The 13812-nt window shown below is 35.8% G+C and overlaps 1 protein-coding gene across 1 annotated transcript in view; it reads left to right on the forward strand.

The window, feature by feature from the left end:
• Nucleotides 1–395: 395 nt before the first annotated feature.
• The window catches only part of AP3B1 (adaptor related protein complex 3 subunit beta 1), a 309786-nt gene continuing 296369 nt past the window's right edge, over nt 396–13812 (forward strand). The window contains exon 1 of the mRNA XM_003759422.4: nt 396–687. Coding sequence (XP_003759470.1) covers nt 560–687 — 128 coding nt within the window. The 5' untranslated portion in view covers nt 396–559. The remainder of the gene's footprint in view (nt 688–13812) is intronic.

The raw sequence follows: 13812 nt of genomic DNA on the forward strand, positions 1-13812 counted from the left end.
AGCAAAACTCTTGTAACCTATGGAAATAGGCAGAATAAATTGCGGGAATGGTAAAAGTCAAAAAAACAGGTTAGGAAAATTTCAGGAAATAGCAACTAGCTTACGCGGTGCAATCCAAGCAAAGGAATCCTTAGCCCCTAGTAGGTTAAAAAATGTGTCCGAAGCAAATCTTCCCCACTCTCTCCCAACCAGCGAGGGCAGAGTCTTGAAGGCGGCCAAGGCGCTGGGTGGGTTCTAGGGCAAACTCCGCGTCCAGAGAACAGGTCGCTAGAGCTCCAGGGGTAGCCGACCCGGGGGCGGTCCGTACTGAGCATGCGCCGGAGCTCGGCCTCCCGGCTCCCGCGGCCGCGGCGAGTCCCAAAGCGCCTGCGCGAACGTCGCGGCCCCTGAACTAGTTTTGTTCCGGGAGCCTCCTGCGGGCGAGGGAGTAGTCGAGGTCCCCCGGGTCGGACGTGAGAGGCCGAGCGGGGAGCGCGCGAGCCAGCGTCCCGGACCCACGGGCCAGCGGCAGCGAGAGCGAGGGCGGACGAACGAGCGCGCGCGCGCCGAGGCCAAGGCCATGTCCGGCAACAGCCTCTCGTACAATGAGCAGCTGGCCGGCGGCGAGCCGCCCGAGCTGGGCCAGGAGGCCACCCCCGCCACGTCCCCCTCGGGAGCCTTCGGCCTCTTCAGCAGCGACTTGAAAAAGTGAGCAGCCCGGGGGTTGGGCGACGCCTGGACGGCGTTCCCATTTTGCAGATGGGGAAACTGAGATTCAGGGGCGGTGCATTCTTAGGGGGTCTCGTTGGCGCCTGCTGGGGCTCGGAGCAGGGAGGAGGTGACAGCCACTAAGTCGTGCTGACGATAGGAAGGATCTGCCTGCCTTCCTCCGGGAAGGCTACGGAGGGAAATTCAGAGAAGGGTTGGGCGAGTTCAGAGAGAGCTGGAGGGAGGTGGGGGGGGAGGGCGGCGTGCTGGGAGCTTGGAGGAGATTTAGAGCTGCAAGAGACCAGGGAGACCAGCTCCTTCGTTTGCAGAGGAGGAAACTGAGGCTCACTTTCAGTGACTCACTTACAGCTGGTGTCTTAGAGCTCTTCCTGACCCATCTATCGGCAAGCATTTATTAAGCCCCGACTAGCTATCCGGCCCTGGATTCCAGTTCCCTATTCGCTGTGCGAATCACGTCGTCCAAACCTTCCACCCCTTCCCCCATTTCTTTTTCAAGAAAAGAAACTGTGGCCCAGAGAAGGTAATTAATTGTTCGGCACAGTTACAGATCCAGGATTCAAAACTCGAGCTCTTGGACAAGTCCCTTTCCTTCTCTCACCAGATGAGTTTCTTCCAGCGTGAGTGGGACTAGATGTACTCTTAGGTCATTGCAGGCTCTAAATCGATAGTTCTTTGATTCCGACTCAAAACCCAGGATTCTGGACTGTACTAAAGCTGTTAAAATTTCAAGGGTTATAGGAGTGTGTGTGTGAAAGTTGTTTTTCAAGATGTAAGGTTCTTGATTGATGCCATTTACAAAGAGTAAAGAGGGAAAAAAAATCGGAAGGAAAATATAAGAATGTTTTAAGTTTTTAATTACTAATTATAGGTTAAATTAAAAAAAAAAATTATGTGATTGGATTTGGAAAACATCAGTGGAAAGGAAATACCTCCAGATTCCATTCAGTGTATGATTGTCTTAAGTCAGGAGATCTGGGTTTTACTACTCTGCCTCCACTATTAACTAGCTGTATGAAGTTAGCTAAACTTCATCTTATTTTTGCTGGGCTTTAGTTTGCTCAGTTGTAAAATGAAGAAGTTGGATTTGGTCCCCGAGAGTCCTTTCTCTAAGTTTTTGAATTAGTTCATAGAGGTTTTTGTTTTTTTTTTTCTCCTTCTGTTAAAGGAGGGACATTTTTTAAAAAAAGCTTTTTATTTTCAAAATGTATGCATAGTTTCGCCTTTACAAAGGAGGGACATTCTTAAAAGAATTGAAATGACATTTAAGACAACTTTAGGGGGCACAGTAGATAGAGTACTGGCCTTGAAGTCAGGAGAACTGACATTCAAATCTGGCTTCATACACTTAACACTTACTAGCTGTGTGAGATAGTGGGCAGATCACCCCAATTGCCTCACCAAAAAAAAAAACCAAACCAAAAAAACATTAAATTTTAATAATTCATATTTGTAGTGCTTTAAAGTTTACAAAATAACTTGTCAGATAATACTGAGGCAGTGAAAAATTTTGTTATTCTCGTTTTACAGATGGGAAACTCAATGAGACTAACACTTCCAATTTATATCTGAGGAAATTTTGACCCAAGTGATCAAGTGCTAATGAACAGTCACACAGCTAGTATCTGAGATAGGATTTGAACTTAGGTCTTCTTGGCTCCAAATCCTGTGTCATAAATACTACAACATAGTGCCTTGTGATTTTCTCATGGTTGTTCAGCTAACAAATTAAATCCAGATCTCCTGACTCTAGATGTGGGATTTTTTCTATTCTACCTGTGGAAACTATCATGCAGTTCTTTTGAGTAACTTTTAACTAGAAGACATAAAAATGACATTTTTGATTTATGTCAGCAAGCATTTTATTAAGCAATTATTATGTGCCAGGCATTGTGCTAAGTACTGAGGATATGGAGGGGAAAAAGGGCAGTTAGAAATTGTGTTGCAAAAATAGAAAAGAAAAAAGCATTCTTTTAAATGCTCAGAAGAGATAAACTGAAGGAAAAAAGACAAGCAGGATAGCTTTACAAGAAGCAAGTTGAATTTATAATATACTTAAAAAAAACTGCAAGCTGTATATAATTGATTGTAATTTTCATATATAATGCCTTTTCTATTCTAATTTGTATGTGGAATTTTTTTTTTATTGTTCATTAATTTTTTTCTTCCCTTCCAAATTAAAAACAATGGAAGCCACAATCCTTGTAACCAATAAGCTTAATCAAGCAAGACAGATTCATAATTTGAGATATACCAAAAGGTATGCATCATTCTGAACCTTGCATTCATCACCCCACTGTTAGGAGGTGAATAGCATGCCTCTCATACTAGTTAGTCTTATGGAATCATGGTTGGTTAATCCATTGACCAAATTCTTAAGTGTTTTAAGATTCCTTTTTCTTGACACTATTGTCTTTACTATGTAAATTGTTCTCTTAGTTTTGTTCACTTAACGCTGAATCATTTTATATAGGCCTTCCCAGGTCTCTGGATATATAATTTTTTTTATTGCTTGTGGCAAAATAATTCAGTGAGGTTCATATTTGTGTTTATGATAAATCCTATGAAATAGTTATATTATTCCAGTTCTCATTGTATGTTTACATTGGGCTGGAAGCAGCTCCCCATATTTTATTTACTTACATAATTTGAATAGCATGAATTTGAATACATGCAGTCACTTCATAGAATTCATTTTTCTAAGTAAAAAAGACCAATTTCACTTTATTTATAGAGCTTAATTTGTTCAAACACTTCCCAATTAATAGACATGTAGTTTTCTTCTAATGAAAAGGGGGCTAACTATATTTTGTAATTGTATTTAAGCATTAAACAGATAATGCTTTAGTGCCCTGTTGAAGCAGTTTTTTAAGTGAGTAAAAGGAAGAGAAAATTATGGGTGCAGTATGTAAATTGTGCCCTTTTTCTTTGCCCTCTTTATGCCTATGCTGAAGAAAAAGGATATTTGAATAATATTCTTTTTAAGAATTTTGTTCAGTCTCTTAATTTGGAGTCTATGAATTTAAAAAAAGTTTTCGAACTATTTCAATATGACTTGTGTCCTTTGTGATCTCATGTATTTTATTATACTAATTTAAAAACATTCTGAGGAATCCAAAGATACCATTAAACTCTAAAGGAGTCCATGGCACATGAAAAAAAAAAAAGGTGAAGGGACCCTAATTTAATTGTTGATATGACTTTGTGTTACCAAATGCTTGAGTTAGTGATTTGAGGCAGATGTTATTTTTCTTTTGCTTATGATTCACCTACTAAGATTCCTTAATGCATTAAAAACTCCCTTGACCCGTTTTTTTTTTTTTTTTTTTTTTGTATAGCAACTACCATTATGCTGGATATGGCCAGTCTGCTTTTGGGAAGTTATGTGGCTTTGAGCCTGAGTAGAGTGACATGGTTGTGGTTTCCAAGGCACTTGTAAAAGGCAAATTTTAAGTGTTTTATGGAAATACGGATCACAGAATCATAGTATCTAGGGTTAGGGGAGGATCTGAACCCACTTGCTCAATTTCCAGATGATGACCCAGCATCCTTAAAAGATGGTGACTAAGTCATGACGGTATGACAGGAAGACTAGATATGAATTTTGGCTCAGTCACTCTACAGTTATTGAACTATACCTTAGTGGAACTTTTGTTACAGAAAATATACTAAAACACACTAGAACAAAAATTACTTTGATTGAGTGTAAGCCATTCTGAATAGGGATTGGCTACAATTCACAGGAGGGTAGTAAGGACATGAACCCCTGTTCTTTGTAAAGTTCTTATACTCTTCCTTCTTCCATATGCTCTAAGGATAGAAATTTCTTGATCTGACATTTAAATTCTCTTCCACTTCTCTTTTTAATAATTAAAAGTATTTTATTTAGACTTAAAATACTATATACTTTCTTTTCAGAGCTTCCTATTTTTAGTGACATTTTTTCATGAGTTAATATTTCTTTTTATTCTGCATGATCTTTCATTTCATTAAAAGGGTGTTAGGAAGAATAGAATACTGGTAGTTTTAGAGAAATAGGTATTTTTTTAAGAAATTGTTTTTTCTTTCTTTTGATTATACATGTATATTAACTTTTTAAATACACATGTTTTTATAAATCATGTTGGTAGAGAAAAATCAGGACAAAAGGGAAAAATCTTAAGAAGAAAAAAACAGGAAAAAAAATGAACATAGCATTTGTAGTGAAGCAGGTCTTAAATTTCATTATTTCATTTATCAATCAGCCCTGTAAATTAGGTAATGTTTTCGAGATTTGAATGTATTAATCTTCCAATGTTTCTCAATTTTTTTTTTTTTTGTAAATGTCCATAGTTTTCTGTTATTCTTCTTTGTACTGTTTTGCAAATAAACCAACATTGCATATCACAACAAAAATTAAATGTTTACTTGTTCAGGGAGTTTCAGGTTCTTTTGATCTCTGTTTTGGTGACTGTTTCACTTAGTTAGGACCTTCTCCAAGGAATAGTGATCTTCATGGTCTTTTGTTCATTTCTCATTTTCAGAGGCAACTTTTTCTAGGTTGTGTTAGAATTGCTGTAGTTGCATATGAGTATAGATATAATATATAATATAATATAAAATAATATAGATATGTTATTGTTTTTTATTATTTATTATTATATCATATTTACTAGGACCTTTAACTAATGGAGGATTTCACTACCTATTAAAGTATAGTCATTACTTCAGTGGATCCATGATCTCATCTATATGGTTAATTCTGTTATCTATCCTCATCTTAACCTATGCAAACCCTTTTCTGTGTCTTCTGAAGAGCCTCCCCTCCCACCCCACCTCCCATTTTCTCAATTACAAGTAAACAAAACATTTTAACCTTTTTTTAAAAAACATTTTGAGTTCCAAATTCTCCCTCTCCCTATCACCCTTTACCAGTTTGATATAGATTAAGCTTTCTTAAACTTTTGCTACTTGTGAAATTTTTATGTGACCTCAGGCAAATAGGTGTATAAATCAAACATTTTCTGATAATAACTCATAATTTTGTTGCAAAACAAACACGGATAAAAAAAAGCAAAAAAGTATACTTCAATCTGCATTTAGACTCCCAGAGCAGTTATTTTCTTGAAATGGATAGCATTTTTCATCATACTTTTTAAGAGATTATTTTAGATCATTTTATTGCTGAGAATAGCTAAGTCATTCACACTTAGTCATCATACAGTATTACTATTACTGTTTTTACTATTAATGCATATAGTATTACTATTGCTAATATTACTGTTACCGTTTTTTTTCCTGGTTCGGCTCATTTCATTTTGCATCAGTTCATGTAAATCTTCCCAAGTTTCTCTGAAAGCATTCTGCTCATTATTTCAAAGTATTAGGACAATAGTATTCAATCACACTCATATGTGGCAACTTCTATCATTCCTCAATAGATATACATTCCTTCAATTTCTAATTCTGTGCTACTAATAAAAGGCATAACTGTAGCTATAATATAAGATATAGTGATTAGGTCAAAGAATACCCATGATTTTATAGATCTTTGGGCATAATTCTAAAGTATTTTCCACAATGGTTGGATCAGTTTACAACTCTACCAGCAGTACATTGGTGTCCCTATTTTTGCATAGCCCCTCCAATATCTATCATTTTCCTTTTTTGGCATAATAGGCAGTCTAATAGGTTGGTGTGTGTGTGTGTGTGTGATAACTCAGAGTTGTTTTAATTTTAATTTTTCTGATTAATAGTGATTTAAAGCAATTTTTATGTGATTATAAATTGCTTTGATTACATTGTCTGAAAATTGCTTATTCAAATCTTTTCAATATTTATCAGTTCAGAAATGACTCATTCTTATGTTTTCCCAATTTCCTGTAATCTTGGTTGCAAAACCCTTTTTATGTGATGTGATCAAAATGATTAATTTTATATCTTGTAATGTTCTCCATCTCTTATTTGATCATAAATTTTTCCCTCATCCATAGATCTGAGAGTTTAAAATATTCCATGTTCTACTAATTTGCTAATGATATTCATCCTTTATGTCAAAATCATATACTCATTTTGACCTCATCTCAGTATACAGTGTGAGTTGTTCGTCTATACCTAGTTTGGGCTAAACTCCTTTCTGGTTTTCAAAGGATGATTTCTTTTTCTAAAATCTTGGATCTTTGGGTTTGTCAACCATTAGATGACAATGGTAATTTACTACTATGTATTTTGTTAACTAATCTATTTCACTGATCTACCATTATTTCTTAGCCAGTACCAGATTGCTTTGATCGCTTTGTAATACTGTTTGAGATCTTGTACTGCTGAGCCACCTCTCTTTACATTAAAAAAAATAATTCCCTTGAGATTCTTGATCTTTTGTTCTTCCAGATGAATTTTATTATTTTTCTAGGTCTGTAAAATAAATTTTTATTAATTTGGTATAGCATTGAAAAAATAAATTGGGTAGAATTGTCATTTTTATTACATCAGGTTGGCCCATGGACAATGAAGGTTTTTCTACTTATTTAGATTTGACTTTACTTGTGTGGAAAGTGTTTTGTAATTGTGTTTATATAATTCCTGGGTTTGTCATGGCAGGTAGACACTCAAATATTTTATATTGTCTGCAGTTATTTTAAGTAGAATTTCTATCTTTTTTTCTTGCTGGACTTTGTTCGCAATATATATAAATGCTGATGATTTATGTGGATTTATTTTATATCCTACAACTTTGCTGAAGTTGTTAATTATTTCAATTAATTTTTAATTAGTTCTCCAGAATTCTTTAAGTATACCATTATATCCTTTCATAAATTTTTTATAGAGGATTCTCCTCCCTTCCTCTCCTGCCCCATATACTTGAAATCTTCCTCTAATTCTTATCTTCCATGAGTATTCCTGTAACACTTGGGCTGTCTAGTATTCTCAATCATTTGTTCTCCTTATGTCATCAGCTTATTTTATTCTAATTGTGTATTTCTTAGGTAATATATTTTATGCTACTAACTGCATACAAATCATCATTGGTAATACACTGGAACTGTCTTAGGCCCATCATGCATCTTTCCACTGCTCTTGGAGTCTCTTGCAATTATGATTCTTCAGCGATTTACTCTTGACTAAAATTAGTGTTGAAAAGATGGGATTTTGTTGGGTAACTTTATTTTGTGTTTTTCCTTCCATTCAATTCTGGGCCCATTGTTAAGATGAACTTGTCTGTCTGTCTCTTATCTCTCGGCTTATCCTTTCATGTCTCTAATAATATACTATAGATATACTGTAACTTATCTCTCTATCTCACTTTATTGGCCACCCTTCTAACTGCATTCCATTTTTAAAGATCAGTGGTGGTGTCAAAATCTAATAGAAATAAGGCTATTAAACTGTACATAAAGATCCTGGCTGGCTGTATACTGACTTACAAAACCACATGTTAACTATTTCTGTTCCATTGTATTTTTATTTATTGGGTCCTGTTGCAGGCTGCTAGTTTTTGACACTTCTGGTTTAGATAATAGGCATTTATTCCATTTGCAAACTCTTGAGGTCTGTTAGGCTGATCTCTTGTTAGCTGGTGATTGTTCTTGAGTAGCTATGAATGTTTGGGGACTTTATACAATCAACAAAATTGCTATTTGGTTACAGATATCTTCCTCAGTTGTCTTTTTTGTGGTAAAAATATGCTGTCCTTTGTCTCTTCTCTCCTGTTTGGTATTTTCCTTTTATTTTAGAACTTTAATGCTTTCACAGTTAATATCTTCAATACCACTTTTGTTTACAGTTGGTGTGGTTTACATACTCTTTCTGACCTCATTTTTTAAAAATATCATTTCTGTTTTTATCAATGTATTGGGAATTGATGGTGGGAGAGTTCAAAAGTTGTGGTTCCAGTGTCATCAGTGATAAAAATTATTAGGGAAACACTGGCAGACATGCTCTTGTTTTTACAAAACTCTTGTCTTCTTTTTAGTTTGATCTGTAACTATCATTGCTATGTTTTGGGTTAGTTGAGTTTCATATCAAACTTTCTTCAGTTTTTTTTCCCCCCTAGACTATTCCTGTTTATGGGGCAGTACTTCTAAAATCTTCCACAAGTGTTATTTATAACATTTTTGCAAAAATGTTTCTCTGCTAAACTGACATTGCATTTGACACCATTTCTCCTTGGCCAGGAAATGGTGGATAAGACAATTTCAAGCTTTTGGTTTTCTTGTATGACGATTATTTTACATCAACTAAACTTCTATATGAAACATTGATAATTTTAGTTATTATAGTCTTTATCTAAGTTCATTTTCACTTTTGTGTTTAAATATGTCAGTTTGGAATTCTGATAATTGTAGACACATCTTCGTTATATGTAGGCTATCTTATTTTAGTCCAATCTTCTTATTTCACAAGTGAGAAAACTAACCACTTGAAGTAACTTATCCCAGATTATTCAGTTAGCAAATGGCAGAGCCAGACTTTGAGCTCATATTCTATAACTCCAAATATGGAGTGCATTACACAGTTACAATGACCATATTGCCTCTTCTGTTTTGAAGACAAAATTATTTTTATTTTAAATGCTGTGCTTCTAGTATCTAATATAAATATTTGAGGAAGAGAAATTTCAGAAAGTACTACTTGTGTTTAGTGACAGATATCACATGCACAAGATGAAATTGCTCATATCTTAAGAAGAAAAGATCATTACCAATAGGGGAATAAATTTGCATATCAGTTTTCTACAGTCAGATGAAATCAAAAGTCAAAATCTCCTTTGAACCAGAAGAAAGCATAATGATGAGAAGATAATGAGTCAGTTCTGCATCTTTATTTTTATGCTGTCAACAATGTGCCATATATAGAAAGAGAAAACAGTAATCATTTGACAGGAATGGTAGAAATGGAAAATGAATTTTACATAACTGTTTTAAAGAGCAGCAATCGTATTTTTGCCCCTCTTTGTATCTTTAGCACTTAGTAACAGTGTATAGCATCGAATAAACATTTAATGAAATTTCTTGTTGACCATTTGGCTTATAGGAGAATAGTAAGTATAAATAAATTTGGCTTCAACATTTAAAAGTCACAGTTAGCCTTTGTATTCTACTTGTGAGTGGAAAAGTTGTTGTGTCTTGAATTTTGTTGTCATGTATAGTTTTGGATCAAAACAAAATGATGTGATGAGTGGCGATTCATGACTGATACTTAATAAATGTATGCCATTGAGAAACTTATTTAAAATACTATCTTTTCTTATGTGAGATATAGAGATTGAATTAGTTAATCTTTAAGGGCTCCTGTAGCTTTAACATGCTATATGAATAGGTGAGACAAGGCTCCAAGTTAGAATAGTTCAATTGAACTAGGTTCCTTTCACTTTCGAGAAAATTACTTTAGTGGGGTATTCTCTCTTCCTCCTCCCCCCAATGTAATTCATAGCCTTATAATTGATTATCTCTGTTGTGGAAGTTTCTTTGTTGGCCAACTGTGCCCTTAGCTTTTGTTCTACATATATTTAGAAGTCATTTAGAGGCAGCTAGATGGCTCAATGGATAGAGTCTGGGACCTGCAGTCAGGAAGACCTGAGTTCAAATTTGGATTTAGCTATTTAATAGCTTTGTGACCCTGGGCAAGCCACTTTTGGCCTTAATTCACTAGAGAATGGCAAGCCACTCCATTGTCTTTGACAAGAAAATCTCGTGAACAATACTGGTATGGTGTGGTCTATAGGCTCACAAAGAATCACTGTCACTGGACAGCAGCAATAGCAACAAGAAAGTCCAAATACTTACTAACCAATGGATAATAGAGGAAAACACAACACATACCCTTTTAGTTTTGTAATATTTGGCAAGATTTTTTAGGTTCTTGTAGACTGTATCATTTCTGCCTACTTTAATACTCCAGAAGTGTGAAGTAGTCATCCATTTTTGAAGAACACCGGGAAGTGCTTTATAATATCTTGGATATATGTAATAGGAAGATAATACGGTGGTATCTCAGTACTTATTGTTAATTGGTGCCATAAGGCACAAGGAATATTGAAAATAAGCAGTACCCAATGAATTTTTCCCACAAGGAGTACATCTCTAGTCTGTAACTTCTCTCTCCTTTCCTAGTGCTCCGTTGAGGCAAATAGGGCTTCTAGCTGCTGAGTAACAAGCCAGCCCAGCCCAGTCAGCCTTCTCCCTTCTTGATCCAACTTACTTTTTTGAGAGGAACTCTTCCTCTTGCCTTTCTTCCCCCTCCCCCCTCCATGCTGTCCTACCTTTCTTGGGGGTAGGGTGGTAAATGTGCAGGCCAATGCTTTGGTCCTATCTTTGCAGCCCTGGGGTCCGGCTGCTGCCCTAGGGTTTGGAATTGCCGGGAATCTTGAGTCATCAGCTGCCACTGCCTCCACCTAGGCTACCTCTACACCTGCTGTTCCTGTTGTTGCTTTTACTAAGTATGTAGGTCTCTCTGTGCCCCTTCCAGTACTACTGTTTTGGGAGACTGAAGAACTGTATTTACATCATCCTACAGAAACTGCCCCAGACTTGTCTGCTGAGGCACAAAACCTCAGCATTATGGGCTCCAACTTGACAATTCTGTGTACTGCTGCCTTCACTGAAGAGGAGCTGCAAATGGCTGAGGGGGACTGGGCAGGACACCTGGCAAAAGGGAAAAACCATGGGAGAGATTAAGAAAAAAATTTAGAAAAAAGAAGTGAACATAGCATGGGTTGATTTACATTCAATCTCCATAATTCTTTTTTCTGGATGCAGATGGCGTTTTCTGTCCAAAGTTTATTGAGGTTGTTTTGGATCACTAAACTGCTAAGAAGAACCAAGCCTTTCATAGTTGATCATTGCACATTCTTCTTGTGATATTGTACTCGGGGCAGCTAGGTGGCACAGTGGATAGAGCACCAGCCCTGAAGTCAGGAGGACCTGAGTTCAAATGTGACCTCAGACACTTCACACTGCCTAGCTGTGTAACCCTGGGCAAGTCACTTAACCCCAAATGCCTCAGCAAAAAAAAAAAAAAAAGAAAGAAAAGAAAAAGAAAGAAAGATATTGTACTATATATTCTTGGTTCTGCTTATTTCACTCAGCATCAGTTCATGTAAATCTTTCCAGGCCATTCTAAAATCAGCATGTTTACCATTTTTTAAAAATACAACAATAATATTCCATTACTTTCATATATCACAATTTGTTCAACCATTCCTTAATTGACGGGTATCTAATCATTTTCCATTTCTTTGCTACCACAAAAAGAGCAAACATTTTTGCACATGTGGGCCTTTTCCCTCCTTTATGGTATCCTTGGGATACCAACCCAGTAATGGCACTGTTGAGTCAAGGGTATGCACAGTTTTATAGTCCTTTGGGGCATAGTTCCAGCTCCCCGGAATGGTTGGATCATTTCACACTACCACCAGCAAGGCATTAATGTCCCAATTTTCCTACGTCCCCTCCAACACTTAACATTATCTTTTCCTGTCATCAGCCAATTTGAGAGATGTGAGGGAATTATAGGAGTTTTGAAGTAGCTGAATGTTGAGGCACCATTATAGACTTTAATCTTGGTATGTAATTAAGGAATCAGGGTAAAATGTAGATGAGGAAGGGGGCTTGTTTTAATCCCACAGTTACATTATATTTTTTTCCACTAAAAATCTCTTCTGATACTTCTTGATGTGGTGACCAAAGACTTTGTCAGGGGCACACAAGCTCTAATTGGTTTGAAAAGACTTCAGATGCAAGCCTGATTAGAGACTATAGGTCTGTCATATTAAGGACTGTGTTCAAAAAGGCTCATCCCTAAGTCGTAAACATTTTTTGACCACAAAGTCTCAAAGATCAAGTCAAAGAGGAGTTGCATTCTTTGTTGATGGACAGAACTCTTGTTGACAAAACCACATGTTCTTAAATTATTAAAGTATATGTAAAGCACTTAAAGGTTTACAAAGTGTTATTTATTTATTTGTTTGCTTGTTTGTTTATTTTTACATCAGTTGTTCAGGTAGGCAATGCAGTATTATTATTATTTTATAGCTGAAGATACTGAGGCCAGATTAAGTTAAGGGACTTACTTATGGTTGTACAATTAGTAAGTGTTAAGATCCAGAATTCAAATTCAGGTCTCCTGACTCTTAAGTCTGCTATTATGTTTTTTTTTTTCCTTTTTAGATCAAAGATACTTTTTCTTTATTTTTCTTTATTTTTTAAAGTTAATTTCTTTTTTATTATAGCTTTTTATTTTCAAGATATATGCATGGGTAATTTTTCAGCATTGACCCTTGCAAAACCTTCTGTTCTAACTTTTCCCCTCCTTACCCTCACCCTCTCCCCTAGATGGCAAGTAGACCAATACATGTTAAATATGTTAAAGTATATGTTAAACACAATGTATGTATACATATCCATATAGTTATTTTGCTGCACAAGAAAAATCGGACTTAGAAATAAGGTAAAAATAACCTGAGAAGGAAAACAAAAACAAAAAAACAGAAGTGGAAATGCTATGTTGTGGTCCACACTCATTTCCCATGCTATTATGGTTTTAAATCATTCTCTTTCCCTTAAAATTTGTTTTTAAAGTTAATACATTATTGATATCTTTAGCTTTTATAAGTCATTGTCAAGTTGTAAGAAATACAATTGCCTTTATCTGTGACCACATTTATTAGAATATGCAGCATTTTGCACTCTGAGCTTCCTTAAGAAAAATACAATTTATTTCTTCCTCTCTTTTCCAGGACTGTTTCAGTATTTTTTTGTGTGTGTGTGCACATGATTATAGTTCCCTCAAGTCTGGTATTATTTCCAGTATATGAGCATGTGATATGTGAGCATGAACTTAATAAGAGAAAAAAAGAGATTTATATATTTTATGCAAATTGAATTCTCATTTTGAGCTGTGAAAAGGTCTTTCTGTTCATGTAATAATTGGACATTTGCAGTGACACTAATTTGTTCTTCATAAGTCAATAATAAAGAAAATGGCAGTTAGTGATCCTCTGATATGAACAGAAACAAAGCAGTATTTATTGGAACTTGAGCAGCCATTTTTCTGTGCATAAAATAAAGTATACCTTTGCTAAAGATCATTTAGCCTATGTAAGGATGACTGGTTTATTAGGAAAATCCA

Source organism: Sarcophilus harrisii, chromosome 1 (genome assembly GCF_902635505.1).
Source record: "Sarcophilus harrisii chromosome 1, mSarHar1.11, whole genome shotgun sequence".
NCBI classification, from domain to species: Eukaryota; Metazoa; Chordata; class Mammalia; order Dasyuromorphia; family Dasyuridae; genus Sarcophilus; species Sarcophilus harrisii.